This window comes from Coregonus lavaretus (assembly GCF_964263955.1).
Source record: "Coregonus lavaretus genome assembly, chromosome: 25".
Taxonomy (NCBI): Eukaryota; Metazoa; Chordata; class Actinopteri; order Salmoniformes; family Salmonidae; genus Coregonus; species Coregonus lavaretus.
In genome coordinates, this window is record NC_140012.1 from 17,810,735 (window position 1) to 17,828,195 (window position 17,461).

Here is a 17,461-nt window from a genome sequence, read left to right on the forward strand (position 1 = left end):
TCATTTGCAATTGCTTTTGAGTTTTTAAAAGAATGTTTTGATATTTAATCAATCCATAAATAATCTAGACCTACAGTACCAGTCAAAAGTTTGGACACACCTACTCATTCCATTATTCTACATTGAATAGTGAAGACATCAAAACTATGAAATAACACATATGGAATCATGTAGTAACCCAAAAAGTGTTAAACAAATCAAAATATTTTATATTTGAGATTCTTCAAAGTAGGTGTGCTATACAGAAGATAGCCCTATTTGGTAAAAGACCAAGTCCATATTATGGCAAGAACAGCTCAAATAAGCAAAGAGAAACAACAGCATCATTACTTTAAGACAGAGCTGCCCAACCCTCTTCCTGGAGATCTACCGTCTTGTGGGTTTTGAGTCCAACCCTAATTTAACACACCTGATTCTACTTATTAGCTGCTCAACAAGACCTTAACTAACTGATATGCAGCCCAAATAAATGCTTCACAGAGTTTAAGTAACAGACACATCTCAACATCAACTGTTCAGAGGAGACCGCGTGAATCAGGCCTTCATGGTCGAATTGCTGCAAAGAAACCACTACTAAAGGACACCAATAAGAAGAAGAGACTTGCTTGGGCCAATAAACATGAGCAATGGACATTAGACCGGTGGAAATCTGTCCTTTGGTCTGATGAGTCCAAATTAGATATTTTTTTGTGAGATGCAGAGTAGGTGAACGGATGATCTCGGCATGTGTGGATCCCACCGTGAAGCATGGAGGAGGTGTGATGGTGTGGGGGTGCTTGCTGGTGACACTGTCAGTGATTTACTTAGAATTCAAGGCACACCTAACCAGCATGGCTATCACAGCATTTTGCAGCGATACGCCATCCCATCTGGTTTGCGCTTAGTGGGACTATCATTTGTTTTTCAACAGGACAATGACCAAACACACCTCCAGGCTGTGTAAGGGCTATTTGACCAAGAAGGAGAGTGATGGAGTGCTGCATCAGATGACCTGGCCTCCACAATCAGCCGACCTCAACCCAATTGGGATGGTTTGGGATGAGTTGGACCACAGAGTGAAGGAAAAGCAGCCAACAAGTGCTCAGCATATGTGGGAACTCCTTCAAGACTGTTGGAAAAGCACTCCTCATGAAGCTGGTTGAGAGAATGTCAAGAGTGTGCAAAGCTGTCATCAAGGCAAAGGATGGCTACTTTGAAGAATCTCAAATATCTTTTGATTTGTTTAACACTCTTTGGTTACTACATTATTCCATGGGTTATTTCATAGTTTATGTCTTTACTATTATTCTAGAATGTAGATTAATGGAATGAATAGGTGTGTCCAAACTTTTCACTGGTACTGTACATGCAACAGTATCTCTTGCACTTATGACAATGATTTCACGAGGCCTATTTCACATGATATGCCTAAATATTTATAACCACTAGGCTAATAAATAAACAAGTTTTTCTTTTGATTATTTGATTACCTACATCAAGTTATTTCAAGCTATCCATTTGGAACGCAACCTTACATTGTTAAAAAATATGTCTAAATTGGGCAAGCACATAAATTGTGCAATTGAAGGTATCTAGTGCTTATGTAAACTTTGATTGTGTTCAATGAAAATGCTAGACTTTTTAACTGTTGTATGCAGAAATTGAGCAAACTGGATAAAATTGGTCAGCATTTCCCTGCTGACGGAAAATTCCAATCTAATAAAGAATTCAGAGATGCTATTGTGAGTTGGAACAATGACATAAAAGAAAAATCAAAAGCTCAATACACCAGCGTTTTGACGTCAGCGTTCTATCAACAGAAAAGCAAAAACGATAAAACCAAAATTATTAGATGTACTCAGCATCAAAAATAGTAGGTACGTGAGTACATTGATAGAATGTGTACGTTTGCTTTGATGGCAGGTTTGAAACCTGTTATCAAAACGGCTATTGCGGGGGTAGTGGACCAACATTTTCATTGGGATGAAATAGCGCAGGAGGCTTTGAGAGTGGAATCCAATTCAGCTCACTTTGCAGCCGCGCGTGTGGTTAATACAGCCACAGTGAAAGTCACTAACAGTTTTTTAAATGACCAAAGTAAGACAAAAAAAAGGGAGGGAAAAGATGCTGAAAAATACTGAAGCATAGGGCGATAGATCCCTGTTTTAGGTGTGGGGCCGTTGATCATTGGAAAAGTGAGTGTAGCGGGCCAAGGGAGCGCGACATAGGCTAAATTTACGACAGCAAAAAGTTTTATATTTAGTGGGGTAACAGGCAGAATTTAAAGCGATACCACGACTACTGTACCCATGTCTTTGAACATAGGACCAGTAACAATACCAGGACAATTTTACATGGTGCCGGGTGTAGAACTGGTTTTGTGGTTGGATAATCTTTGTGAGATGCCAGGAGAGTGAATTCTGAAAGGTATCAAATAAAGATTTGCATTATGAACGGCGAAAGCCGAGCAATTGTTGTTTCAGGATCATTCACTATGGGCAAAATACGCATTAGATAGTGGTCTGATTAAAGGTTGCAAGCCTGTTGTGGTGGTGGGAGAGCCGCTGCCACCGATGAAGCGAGACCCCATTAAACCGGAGGCTGAGAAGTCGGTGGTGGAGGATCTTCCAATATTACTTGAACGAGGCATAGTGGTATAAGGACCCGCTCGGTGCCACAGCCCTTTATTCCCAATGAAAAAGGGAATGAAATGGCGTATTACAGTGGATTTCCGCGGCATAAACAAACATGCAGTGAAAATCACACCAGTGGTAGCGGATTTGGCAGAGCTTTTGGCATCTATTCCCTCAGACTCAGAATGGTACAGTGTGCTTGACATGAAAAATAGATTTTGGTCAGTGCCGGTGGCTGAGTAGTCACGACACTGGTTTGGGTTTTCTTGCCAGGGGGAGAAGTATACAGGGGTGAGGACACCAATGGGGTTTACAAATAGTCCAACTTCGTATCACGCCGCATTGAAACAATCGCTAAAAGGCTGTAAATTTGAGGGTTCTGTGTTGGTACAGTATATAAATTATTTGTTATTGGTGTCAAAAGACAAAGAAACTCATATGCCAGACCTCACCACATTAGTGAACTATTTGGCAGAGCAGGGTCACAAAGCATCATATGAGAAAGGCACAAAGCACATTACACGTGATCGAGTAGGAACAATGCGTTCTTTGGCACGACCAAACACTCCTCACACACTCAGGAAAACCCTAGGTGTTTTTCAATCTCGTGAGACACTTTATTCCGTCTTATTCTCAAATAGCTTTATAGAATTGACGAAAGGGAGGAGGGTCACGAGAAATTAGAGTGGAGTTAATATTGTGAGTAATTGTTTGTAGAGTTTTGAAAAAGCAATTCTGTCAAGCGACAGCATTGGGGTTACCAAACCTAAAATGACCTTTTAAAATGTTGTAGTGTTTACGCAAAATCATGGGGAAAAGAGAGACCAGTCATATACGGGAGTAAATCGTTAGACTCGGTGGCGAGAGGAATGCCGCCGTGTCTAAGGGTATTACAGGCTACATAAACATTGGGATGGCTTAAAACAAACGATTAATGATTGGAGGGAGGACAGTGGACTTATGTTTGTTTTGTTTGTAATTAAAACCTTTGTGTTGCTGATTAAGATTTAGCATAGTGAATACTAACGAAATGTACACTTTCTCTTCCAGGAGAGGATAGGGTGTCCTTATCTCTCTCTTTGAAATGTTTCCCAAGGCTGTTGTCTTGGGAGAGCAGTTAGGGAAATTCTGCAGTTTTATAAAAGTATAAAGGTACCCGGATCCGGCCGTAAAGGGAACTCCCAATTAAGTAAGGCCTGGCCATTTGTTTGTTTTTGCCCTACGTTTTACCACACACACAGCACATGCAACCCACCATTTATGAATATTTGTTAGTGGTGTTAATACTGTGTCTGATTTAATTGTGTGGGGTCTTTTCATTTGGTTTTAGTAGGTTCTTCATGGGTTAGAAAGGATGCACTTTAAAAGGGCACACAAATGACATTTTCTGAACTATCTATTGTTCGAATGTTGGTTGGACCCATGCAAATTCTCCTAATAAGATAGGTACTGAAAAACATAATGCAAACCGGGTAAGCAGAATAACGGAAATGTTTGAAATGTTTTAAAATAAGTAGTCTGAAGTACAGGGAAAGAAAATACTTAATGGTGTTCAATGACCTTTGTCCTGACTTTCTGGTGAGGCCTAATCACCTTCACTATAAATTATAGAGACATTGGGTGAGATTTAAGTATAATATGAAGAAGTGTATTGCTGTTGTCTTTGTTTCAATACAAATCTCACCAGATTGGGTCTGCTGTATGGTCGGGATTTCTCCCTAACTTCCTGACCCCGTAACTCTGCGGTGAGGTCGCCAGTATGATAAGGGAGTATAAGCCAATTTGCAAAATGGTTTCAACAGTGTGTTGTTATGCTCTTTGACAATTGTCTTAGAAATGTTGGTATTAACAAAATTGAGAATGTAATAATTTGTCATTGGTGAATAGTTTGTCTGGATTTCCAGAATCAGAAATGCCTTAAACTGTTGTTGTGGTCTGTCCTCTCTCAAGGTTATGGCGATAGTGACTAGTGACTCCAGATGGTATCTAGTTGCATGGAAGGGATAATTCGACAGAGAACAGTGTGAGCCTCACCCCCTCTAACCGGCTGATGTTTTCTAGGTGGCGTGGAACATGAGTGATCATTGTTCCAGATGAGGGATTGTTGGAAACTGACTAAATGACTTGAGCATGTTTTAGTATGTTTATAACTTATATAAGTGGACTAGCAGTGACTAACGCGTTATGGGTTAGATGGAATGATTTCTGTGTAAATGTATTTGACATGAGAATGCATTGGGGTAGAGTCAGTACTAACACTACTGATACCAGACAGGTCACTAATCACAAAGGTATGGTGATCTGGGTGGAGCCACTTGATAACAGGACTAGTACATTGGACGTAGGCTGTTCAGAACTAGGTGTAGTTTTATTACAGACAGGAGTGTAGAAGGAACGTAATGACAGAGACTAAAGAACTAAACTAGAATTTCTCTTTTGCCTCAGATGGACATAATGTGCCACGGTTCTAAATCAGCTGAAGGTCAGTTGATAACTTTCAGACTAGTGCTACCAGAACTAAAAACATTTCAGGAGGTTGAAAACATTGACACAACCGTTGCTGACGATAGAGCAGCAAAGGATGGTGTGGGGGAAGTGCTATTGCGTAAAACAAGGTTCTATTCACCAGTGATGCCCTTCAGTACAGCAACTAAGGGACTGAAGTGGTCAGGGAAGGATTTAGACACCAGCAGACCACGAACCTGTGGAAAGATAGCTTGTTGGGGTAATTATACTCTGGACAACATCGTAAGGGGTGAATATGGGAACCAAACTATTCTTACAGTCAAGCGTCAGGGGGAAGAAGAGGCATATGAGCAGATGAAGGCATACTTACAGACTCATTTAGGGACTGAGACAGAAATCCATCATTGTAAATGGTATGATGAGGGGATCAAGGGTCAGTCCTAGTCCCAGTGGGTGAATAAACTTGGTTTGAGCTTTGACTAGTTGTCTGTTAGTTTTTCACTCTGTTATGTAAACTTTGATTGTGTTCAATGAAAATGACAGACCTTTCAAACGTTGTATGCAACATTATCGGCAAGTGACTTGATGCCTACTGTACCAAAGCGATTTAGAGTTGTTAAACTAGTGACAACGAGTGTGTTGATATAACGGTAAAATTGAGCTTTTAACAACCATCAGAATTGGATTTAAAAGAAAGATTACGCATGCCAACATATTAGGCAAATAATAAAAAAATACGCAAAGTGATCGTGTCAGGCGAAAAATATATGAAACGTTTTACCATTACAACATTTGATGTATGTGTGCTATTTAGAGTTCACAGCTACCAATGCCTCATCTTGATTGGTTATTGCCCATCATTTACAACAATGGCAATGAGCGTCATCACTATCTTCCCTTTGCAGTACCTCAAACTATCGTGATTACCAGCTATGATAAACTTGATTTTACTCCAGGCTCAGAGTTTGTCTGACCAGTGTCTTAACATCATCCTAAAACCTACTCTGAGCTGGGAGTTATGTTGTTGTCTTAAAACAGGTTATAACAGGATTTCTATGACCTTTTCTGAGATGCTTTGTGGATACGGGCCCTGACCTCTAACCCCTCTGTGAGGAAAACTGAGGAACATACAGTATCTCACAAAAGTGAGTACACCCCTCACATTTTTGTAAATATTTGAGTATATCTTTTCATGTGACAACACTGAAGAAATGGCACTTTGCTACAATGTAAAGTAGTGAGTGTACAGCTTGTATAACAGTGTAAATTTGCTGTCCCCTCAAAATAACTCAACACACAGCTGGCAACAAAAGTGAGTACACCCCTAAGTGAAAATGTCCAAATTGGGCCCAATTAGCCATTTTCCCTCCCCGGTGTCATATGACTCGTTAGTGTTACAAGGTCTCATGTGTGAATGGGGAGCGGGTGTGTTAAATTTGGTGTCATCGCTCTCACACTCCCTCATACTGGTCACTGGAAGTTCAACATGGCACCTCATGGCAAAGAACTCTCTGAGGATCTGAAAAAGACAAAGATGGCCTGGGCTATAAGAAGATTGCCAAGACCCTGAAACTGAGCTGCAGCACGGTGGCCAAGACCATACAGCGGTTTAACAGGACAGGTTCCACTCAGAACAGGCCTCGCCATGGTCGACCAAAGAAGTTGAGTGCACGTGCTCAGCATCATATCCAGAGGTTGTCTTTGGGAAATAGACGTATGTGTGCTGCCAGCATTGCTGCAGAGGTTTAAGGGGTGGGGGGTCAGCCTGTCAGTGCTCAGACCATACGCTGCACACTGCATCAAATTGGTCTGCATGGCTGTAGTCCCAGAAGGAAGCCTCTTCTAAAGATGATGCACAAGAAAGACAAGCAGACTAAGGACATGAATTACTGGAACCATGTCCTGTGGTCTGATGAGACCAAGATAAACTTATTTGGTTCAGATGGTGTCAAGCGTGTGTGGCGGCAACCAGGTGAGGAGTACAAAGACAAGTGTGTCTTGCCTACAGTCAAGCATGGTGGTGGGAGCGTCATGGTCTGGGGCTGCATGAGTGCTGCCGGCACTGGGGAGCTACAGTTCATTGAGGGAACCATGAATGCCAACATGTACTGTGACATACTGAAGCAGAGCATGATCCCCTCCCTTCGGAGACTGGGCCGCAGGGCAGTATTCCAACATGATAACGACCCCAAACACACCTCCAAGACGACCACTGCCTTGCTAAAGAAGCTGAGGGTAAAGGTGATGGACTGGCCAAGCATGTCTCCAGACCTAAACCCTATTGAGCATCTGTGGGGCATCCTCAAACGGAAGGTGGAGGAGTGCAAGATCTCTAACATCCACCAGCTCCGTGATGTCGTCATGGAGGAGTGGAAGAGGACTCCAGTGGCAACCTGTGAAGCTCTGGTGAACTCCATGCCCAAGAGGGTTAAGGCAGTGCTGGAAAATGATGGTGGCCACACAAAATATTGACACTTTGGGCCCAGTGTCATTTCTTCAGTGTTGTCACATGAAAAGATATACTCAAATATTTACAAAAATGTGAGGGGTGTACTCACTTTTGTGAGATACTGTATATGATATCACCTTTCCCTGGTATAAAGTTTAAATCTATTTCCTTTTTTTAAAGTACAGTATAGTGGTGTATGTGCGTCTCTTCAGTACAGAGGTCCGTCAGAGCTAAGGCATCTTCAGTGCTGTGGTCTGAAACCATGGCAACACCAGGGTCAAACAAGACAAAGGCAGACAGGGAACTCTGATAGCAACGGAAGGGGGGGGGGGGGGGGATTGTTTTAAATCTCTCTCAGCGTAGCTAGCTTCCTGCTACAACCTGCTCCTTTCACAATATACAAAAAACTGATTGACAATACTGAAACAGAACGAGACAGAGATACTGAGTTACTGACATGATACTGGTAGATATGGCGAGATCATGGGACACAAAACACAGTACGTGTCAGTGTGTGTGTATGCGTGTGTGTCTGTGTGCGTCTGTATGCGTGCGTGTATGCGCGTGTGTGTATGAAGGGGAGGCGAGGATCTCTAATGTAAACGCTAAAATGTTCTAAAGGCTGATTGGCCGATGGGGAAGCGGTGGAACCACTAGCAGGGCAGTATGGGAGGGGTCTGACTTTGAAAGGGTGATTATGTGACGGTGATGCCGGCCTCGTTGTAGACCTTGAACACCTTCTCGATGGCGTTGACGTACGCAGCCGTCCGCAGGTCCAGACCCAGGTTGTACTTACTGGCCGTACGCATGATTTGCTACAGGGGGACAAAACACACAACCACACACAAACACTAGTTAGATACCAGTTACACTGGCAAAACCAGTCACACACACTGACACAAATATACACAGACACATGGTGGTGTGGTTGAGAGGTGCCCCAGGCCAGGGCGGGGGCACTGTCATTATCACAGTCTGACTCATAGAGAACATATAATTAAATTCTAGGATCTGACTCATTGGCACTAACCTCACAAACACACGCAAACACACAAACACGCATACATGTACGCATGCACACACTCTTACCCTGGCAGATCTCTCCATGGTGTAGGCTAGACCAGAGTGAACAATGTCCTTCTCAGAAGCACCCTGTAGTGGAGAGAGGAAGGAAAGATGTGTTATCAAACTCCCAACACACTACATCATTTCCATACCACATAGGTTGTTTGTGTGTGTGTGTGTGTGTGTGTGTGTGTGTGTGTGTGTGTGTGTGTGTGTGTGTGTGTGTGTGTACTCACAGCGACTCTGGCCTGGAAGTCAGCGGTGGGGACAACGGGGATTGGTCCTCCCTGCTTTCCGAACTTCCTCTCCAAACTCTCCTGAACGGACACTGACAGAGAGGTAGAGAGAGAGAGATAAATAGTTAGATGGCAATGTAGCAATGTAACCTGATCATTGACAACCATCTCATTTGCAAGTTTATCCAGACAATCAACATCCATCTGGGTTCACTCACACATTTCAGATCAGTATCGTTTTCTTTCAGTGGAGACATCAACGTCAGAAAGGCTATCCATCTATCTTTCTATCTGGCACATCACCTTAACCTACTATATATACGGGCGTAACCAGCAGAAATATTGCCAGTTACAGTTGTCCTTACAACTCTGAAAAAACTGAGACAATTTACAAGAGAGAGGACACAGTACTGTATCTCCTGCTACACCGAGGTTGGCTCATTAAAGGAAGAGGAAAAGGCTTCAGAACTGAACGAACACAGATCTTCTACGGACAGAGAGACGAGATCCGAAAGCGGATAATTAGCTCCAGAGTGAGTACAGATTAAAGAAATATAGGGTCCTGCTCCTAATATTTAGACAGGGCTTTTTTTGTAAATAAATAAATAAATACATTAACATTCATCTTTATTACAGGTGGCAGTAAACAAACAGTCAAAGGAAATCTAGTTGCCAGGCCTAGAAATGGCAGAGGCAGAACAACTGGACATATTGCCCCCCCTCATCGACTACCCTGAGGGGATGACAGATGAAAAAAAAATGAAAAAATACAAAAAAGAATTTTTGAAGAGAAATCCAGAGACTTTATATCGTGATGAAAGACAAACGGCTCCTTGCGACCTCATTTTCTATACAACAAAATGTTCTACATGGAAAGAGGAAATACTAAAACGCTATCCTGAGGGAGAACAGTGGAAAGAAATTCAAGATGGCACACAACTGAAAACGAATGCAGGCACTATAAATGTGTATAATACTGGGACAATCATGGTGCAGGGTAATAGTGAGACGTTAAAGATATTCCCGCGAGATTTCCCAGCCCTGAAGGAAAGTGTCAATGGTCTCGAGAAGTATATATCAGAGCTAAGCATTGAGGAAAGAGGAGAGCAGGAGGAAAAAGAGAGCGAGCACATAAAAGAGGAAGAAATAAAGGAGGAAATAAAGGAAGAGGGGGAAGGAGGTCAGGGGTAGCACTGAACATTCCAGGGCAGATCAGAAGAGAAACATTATTTTACGGGATGTAACATTTTATGAACAATTATTCTATAGCCTGCTTTGGTCTGTTCCTCTCACCTTATTTTATGTATTTATTTTAATGTTGTATCTTCTACCTTTAATGTTTGTGTTTTTTATTGAGCTTGTAAGAAAAATGCATTCATAAGTTCTCACAATCATCATTATCTTGCTTTGGCTATAGTTTAGCACTTTCCCAACGATAAAGCGCTTAAAGCAAAAGGTGGTGGTCCCTTTGAATTTCCCCAGCAATATGTGTTTTATTTTGTTTCATAATGTGTGCTCTAAAATGTATGAAGATTTTTTCAATGCATTTCGAATAAAGTTTGATTTAACAAGTGTCAGGAGTCAGGACATACTTTACAGTGCATTCGGAAAGTATTCAGACCCCTTGACTTTTTCCACATTTTGTTACGTTACAGATTTATTCTAAAATTGATTTAAATCTGTTTTTTTCCCCTCAATCAATCTACACACAATACCCCATACTGAAAACGCAAAAACTGGTTTTTAGAAATTTTTGTACCGTATTTTCCGCACTATAAGGCGCACCGGAGTATAAGCCGCAGCAGCTAAATTGAATGATGTGTACATATATAAGCCGCACTGGACTATAAGCCGCAGGTGTTTTAATGTTTAATTACCATATGTAAGCGTTCGTGCACAGAGGGGATTGTCGGGAAAGAGATGGCTGCTTGAGGAAGCTCCCATTTATTAACATTTCAACAAACAAGTTGCATATTTGCATAACGTATTCAAGTGTTACCATTTAGTGCAATAGTAGCTACAGAACATATACTGTGCTGTGTAAACTGTACTGTATCACATAGCGTTTCAGACACACAAACTTTTCAACTTTCAAACTTAAACGGCAGTGATCTACAGCAGTGGTTTTCAACCAGTGGTCCTTGAGGGAGTGCTAGGGGTTCCCCAGCAAAATTAATTAATAGCGTCACAATCATTTAACCACTTAACTTTGGTTATTTTTGAAAAACCTTGAAAAAGTGTGCACATCTTTGAATATTTATCTACATTATAGCCTACAGTAGTACCATAACAAAAAACAAAGCTTACAGCGCTTGACGAGGCAATATCAATGGCTAAATGAAATGTGTTTTTTTTAAAGTGCAAAATAAAGTGCCTGTAACACGACAGTAAGCGCGTAAGCCTAAAGTTGCAGCAACACGGCTGCTTAAAATATACGGTAATCAGCCTACCAGAAAAGTCATTAATCCTCGTCTTCATCTTTTAGACTAAGGTGCAGTACACAGCTGTAACCAGAAAAGTCAAGTCATTAATCCTCATCTCCGTCTTCTTCCTGCGTACTAAAACCACCAAAGTCCTCATCTTCTGTGTCGGAAACGAACAGGCTCAGTGTGGCTTCGTCAGCCACTCTCCTCTCTCCCTCGTTGTCGCTCTCAAAACCAACGAACTCCTCTTCGTCACTGTCAGAATCGAACAGCCTCTGAAGGGCCTCAGCTGTGGCGGCGTCCTCCTCTTCATCACGCAGCAGTCCAGCCTTTCGGAACCCGTTAATGATCGTGGATGTTTTGACACTCCTCCACGCTATCAGGATCCACTCGCAAACTTGAGCGAAAGTTGCTTTTCGCATGCGACCAGTTTTGGTGAATGATTTATCGCCGCTAGTCATCCACGCCTCCCACTGAACGCGTAGTGCCACTTTGAACGCACGATTGACACTGATGTCGAGTGGCTGCAGATGCTTCGTTGTGCCCCCAGGAATCACAGCGGGAATCGAGTTTGTGCTCTTGATGGCTGCTTTCACATAATCTGTTATATGGGCCCTCATGCTGTCCAAAACGAGCAAAGCTTTTTTTTGGCGAAAGAATCCTCCAGGGCGTTTGACGTAGCATCATTCAGCCACTCATTCATTACGCTTTCCATCATCCACCCTTTCTTGTTGACTTTAAAGGAGATGCCGTTCAGGATCTTTTCTTTTGGCATTGTAATCTGCTTAAAAATCACCATTGGCGGAAGCTTTAATCCAGATGCTGTGCAGCCAAGAACACAAGTGAAATTCGTTCTCTCGTGGCCAGTGGTTCTCAACGTGATGGATGATTCACCTTTCTTGTTAACAGTCCTAGTGAGAGGCAGGTCAAACGTCAAAGGCACTTCATCCATATTTATGATCTGGTCCGGTCCGATGGAGTATTCCTCTATCTTTCTTTGTGTGAATTCGTGGAAGTTTGTTATTTTTTCCTGGTAGTCGGGAGGGAGTTGCTGACACACAGTCGTCCGCGCCCTGATGGACAGTCCCTTTCGTCTCATAAATCTGAAACACCAGGATGGTCCACCTCTAAAATTTTCAATTTTCATTTCGGTGGCGACTGTTTAAGCTTTCAGTCGGATCTGCACGGTGGAAACACCTCGGCCGTCTGCTCTCTGTGTGTTCACCCAATCTTCAAGTAAGTCTTCAAGTTCGGGCCATCTGCTTTTATTACCTCTGAAAGCTTTTTTTGACTTTTTGCATTGAGACAGTTCTTCCCGCTGGCGTCTCCAACGTCTCACCATTGACTCATTGATGCCAAGGCTACGTGCAGCAGCTCTATTTCCTTCTTTTACAGCCAGATTGACTGCCTTTAACTTAAAAGCTGCATCATATGCATTTCTACGTTTGTTTTCCATAATGAGGGTTTGTGCATGAAAACATCATTTGCACAAACTGTCTTGCTCTCGTTCTGTCTCTCGTACCACTCTCGGTTCCACTTTTACTTTTGCGCGCTACCTGTCTCACTCTTTTCCGGCCTCCAGCTTTTCCTGCTGGAGCCCGCCGCTTAAAGGTGGGGGTTGCGGACCAGTCATAGAGCCCATAGAGTTAAAGTTGGTGGACTGTAACCTGTAAAATCCATAGATTTAGGAGGTCTTCTAGTGGCCGTTAGCTGTAAAAATCCATAGATTAGCCGCACCGTTATATAAGCCGCAGGGTCGAAAAATGGGAAAAAAGGCGCGGCTTATAGTCCGAAAATTACGGTACATGTATAACAAATAAAAAACTGACCCTTTATTCAGTACTTGGTTGAAGCACCTATTGCAGCAATTACAGCCTTGTGTCTTCTTGGGTATGACGTTGCAAGCTTGGCACACCTGTATTTGGGGAGTTCCTCCCATTCTTCTCTGCAGATCCTCTCAAGCTCTGTCAGGTTGGATGGGAAGTGTCGCTGCACAGCTATTTTCAGGTCTCTCCAGAGATGTTCGATCTGGTTCAAGTCCGGGCTCTGGCTGGGCCACTCAAGGACATTCAGAGACTTGTCCAGAAGCCACTCCTGCGTTGTCTTGGCTGTGTGCTTAGGGTCGTTGTCCTGTTGGAAGGTGAACCTTCGCCCCAGTCTGAGGTCCTGAGCGCTCTAGAGCAGGTTTTCATCAAGGATCTCTCTGTACTTTGCTCCATTCATCAGTCCCTCAATCCTGACTAGTCTCCCAGTCCCTGCCGCTGAAAAACATCCCCACAGCATGATGCTGCCACCACCATGCTTCACCATGGATGGTTCCAGGTTTCCTCCTGACGTGATGCTTGGCATTCAGGCCAAAGAGTTCAATCTTGGTTTCATCAGCCCAGAGAATCTTGTTTCTCATGGTCTGAGTGTCCTTTAGGTGCCTTTTGGCAAACTCCAAGTGGGCTGTCATGGGCCTTTTACTGAGGAGTGGATTCCGTCTAGCCACTCTACCATAAAGGCCTGATTGGTGGAGTGCTGCAGAGATGGTTGTCCTTCTGGAAGGTTCCCCCATCTCCACAGAGGTACTCTGGAGCTCTGTCACCTCTCTGACCAAGGACCGTCTCCCCCGATTGTTCAGTTTGGCTGGGTGGCCAGCTCTAGGAAGAGTCTTAGTGGTTCCAAACTTCTTCCATTTAAGAATGATGGAGGCCACTGTGTTCTTGGGGACCTTCAATGCTTCAGACATTTTTCCGTACCCTTCCCCAGATCTATGCCTTGACACAATCCTGTCTCGGAGCTCTACGAGCAATTTCTACGACCTCATGGCTTGGTTTTTGCTCTGACATGCATTGTCAACTGTGGGACCTCATATAGACAGGTGTGTGCATTTCCAAATCATGTCCAATCAATTGAATTTACCACAGGTGGACTCCAATCAAGTTGTAGAAACATCTCAAGGATGATCAATGGAAACAGGATGCACCTTAGCTCAATTTCGAGTCTCAAAGCAAAGGGTCTGAAAAGGTATGTTTTTTATTTGTAATACATATGCAAAAATTTCTAAAAACCTGTTTTCGCCTTGTCATAATGACGTATTGTGTGTAAATTGATGAGGAAAATAAGGCTGTAATGTAAGAAAATGTGGAAAAAGTCAAGGGGTCTGAATACTTTCCGAATACATTGGTAGTGGGAATCTCTCTTGTATTTGAAGGTGAGAGGTTGTGGGTCAGATGTAAGAGGTCAGGACTTACTGAGAAGATGGTAGTTGGAGTCTCTCTCATATTTGAAGGTGAGACGTCCGTAGCTGACATGGTTCAGGTTCTTGAGCCACTCAAAGTAGGACACTGTCACACCACCGGCGTTCAGGTACATGTCCTTGGGGAGGGAGAAACACACACAGAAGTGTAAACAGCTAAATATCTATGTCTGGGATTGTTGAGTGAGTCTTCAGCTTCTTGATTGGTTAATGAGAGAACTGTAGATACTGTGAATGTGTGCATGATGGCCTTAACATGCAAATGTGTGTTTTATGCATGTCGGGGTGAGTGTGTATGTGTGCGTTGTGTGTGTGTGTGTGTGTGTGTGTGTGTGTGTGTGTGTGTTCTTACAGGGATGACCATGACTTTGTTCTCCAGGAAGATCTTGTCAGCATCGGGTGTGGTGGGGCCGTTGGCTCCCTCAGCAATGATCTGGAAGAAACAACAAACATTTTAAAAAACAACACTGGCTAGAGCAGAGGACTGTGGGTAGTGTAGTTTAAACTTTAGAGGAAAATAGGGTATTGTGGGTAGTGTCATTTAGATAGGGGTGTTGTCTGTACTGTAGTACCTTGGCCTTGATTCTGTGGGCGTTGTTGCGTGTGAGCTGCTTCTCGCTGGCGGCAGGGATCAGGATGTGACACGGCGCTTCCAGGAGGCTGCCCTTATACGGCTGAGCCCCGGGGAAACCTACGATCGTACCGTGTTGCTGCGCACAGACACAGACACGTACAGATACAGGTTAGTACAAAGCAAGAGAGAGAAGAAGCCTTTCTTGGCCAGCTCATATTCAGAGCAAGAGAGGGAGGAAGAGGGTAGACGGAAAGAAGAAGAGGGAGAGAGAATGCAGGAGAGTAAGAGAATATTCCTACCAGTTTGTAGTCCTCCAGCTGCTTGGGGTCAATGCCCTCTGGATTGTAGATGCTGCCGTCATACTCAGCTATGCCCACACACTTAGCACCGTACCTGTGGAGGTACCGCATGGAGTGGAGGCCCACATTACCAAAGCCCTAATGAAGACAGAAACGGAGAGGGAGAAAGATTATTATTATTATCATCATCATCATCATCATCACACACACACACACACACCACCATCATCATCACTACCACCACATGTGCAGAAACACCCCCCCCAGGCCTGATCTCAGCTCCATTACAGACACATGACACTAGCGCCCCCATGTGGACCCCTCTGTCACTGCAGAAGCCACAGCCACAGATAATACAGCTAATAAACTGAAACAGCAAATAAGCAGAGCGAGAGGATTGAAAGCAGGTAATATAAAATATTATCCAAACCTGGTACAACTGGGAAATGTGGCTTTAACTATGATGAGTATTGAGACATATAACGCTGCTATAAGCCCTGCACAATAGATACTGTAGTTGAGTCGTGTCCAGAGCAGCAGTGGCTGACGTCTATAAATACTAAGAGATCAGCTCCTTTCCTCCGTCTATCTCTCCATTATCCTCTCCTCCGTCCATCTCTCCATTATCCTCTCCTCAGTCCATCTCTCCATTACCCTCTCCTCAGTCCATCTCTCCATTACCCTCTCCTCAGTCCATCTCTCCATTATCCTCTCCTCAGTCCATCTCTCCATTATCCTCTCCTCAGTCCATCGCTCCATTATCCTCTCCTCAGTCCATCTCTCCATTATCCTCTCCTCAGTCCATCTCTCCATTATCCTCTCCTCAGTCCATCTCTCCATTATCCTCTCCTCAGTCCATCTCTCCATTATCCTCTCCTCAGTCCATCTCTCCATTATCCTCTCCTCAGTCCATCTCTCCATTATCCTCTCCTCAGTCCATCTCTCCATTATCCTCTCCTCAGTCCATCTCTCCATTATCCTCTCCTCAGTCCATCTCTCCATTATCCTCTCCTCAGTCCATCTCTCCATTATCCTCTCCTCAGTCCATCTCTCCATTATCCTCTCCTCAGTCCATCTCTCCATTATCCTCTCCTCAGTCCATCTCTCCATTATCCTCTCCTCAGTCCATCTCTCCATTACCCTCTCCTCAGTCCATCTCTCCATTACCCTCTCCTCAGTCCATCTCTCCATTATCCTCTCCTCCGTCCATCTCTCCATTATCCTCTCCTCCGTCCATCTCTCCATTATCATCTCCTCCGTCCATCTCTCCATTATCCTCTCCTCCGTCCATCTCTCCATTATCCTCTCCTCGTCCATCTCTCCATTATCCTCTCCTCCGTCCATCTCTCCATTATCCTCTCCTCTGTCTATCTCTCCATTATCATCTCCTCCGTCCATCTCTCCATTATCCTCTCCTCCGTCCATCTCTCCATTATCCTCTCCTCCGTCCATCTCTCCATTATCCTATCCTCCGTCTATCTCTCCATTATCCTCTCCTCTGTCTATCTCTCCATTATCCTCTCCTCCGTCTATCTCTCCATTATCCTCTCCTCCGTCTATCTCTCCATTATCCTCTCCTCCGTTTATCTCTCCATTATCCCCTCCTCTGTTGCAGCAGAAATCTGGCCTCTCCTTTCCTCAACTCTCTCTGTCATCTGCTAGCTACATGATGACATCACACATCTGCGTACTCACTAAATCTCCAAGAAAATCTAATCACACAGCGATTATCCCTAAACACACACACAGCAGATCGGCAGGGCCCAGGGTGAGCTCTCTCCACCTCACCCCTCTCCCTGCAACCCCTACACACAAACAGACATTCCTCATCTCCAACCTCTCTCTGTTTAGTCAGTCAGTCTGTGCATCAGGCACCAAGCGAGATGCGAGTACATCAACAGATCTCTACTGCTGTTGCCATTCACTTTCATCCTAACTTAATCTGTAGTACATTCACCCTTTCACTAAGTGACCTACACACACACACATACCTTGTCGCACACCCTCCGCAGCTCATTACAGCGAAAGGCTGATAAAGGCAGAGGGCCTGCAAGTGTGTGTGTGTGTGTGTGTGTGTGTGTGTCTGCGCGCGTCTG

The 17,461-nt window shown here is 43.8% G+C and overlaps 1 protein-coding gene across 1 annotated transcript in view; it reads right to left on the minus strand.

The window, feature by feature from the left end:
• Positions 1-4,963: 4,963 nt before the first annotated feature.
• Positions 4,964-17,461, minus strand: part of LOC311101164 (glutamate dehydrogenase, mitochondrial-like) — a 31,543-nt gene continuing 19,045 nt past the window's right edge. The window contains exons 7-14 of the mRNA XM_084142245.1: positions 15,366-15,503; positions 15,065-15,202; positions 14,845-14,925; positions 14,488-14,611; positions 8,829-8,920; positions 8,617-8,679; positions 7,650-8,342; positions 4,964-6,235 (exon numbers count right to left, since the gene is read on the minus strand). Of these exons, the coding sequence (XP_083998371.1) occupies positions 8,223-8,342; positions 8,617-8,679; positions 8,829-8,920; positions 14,488-14,611; positions 14,845-14,925; positions 15,065-15,202; positions 15,366-15,503 (756 nt within the window). The 3' untranslated portion in view covers positions 4,964-6,235; positions 7,650-8,222. The remainder of the gene's footprint in view (positions 6,236-7,649; positions 8,343-8,616; positions 8,680-8,828; positions 8,921-14,487; positions 14,612-14,844; positions 14,926-15,064; positions 15,203-15,365; positions 15,504-17,461) is intronic.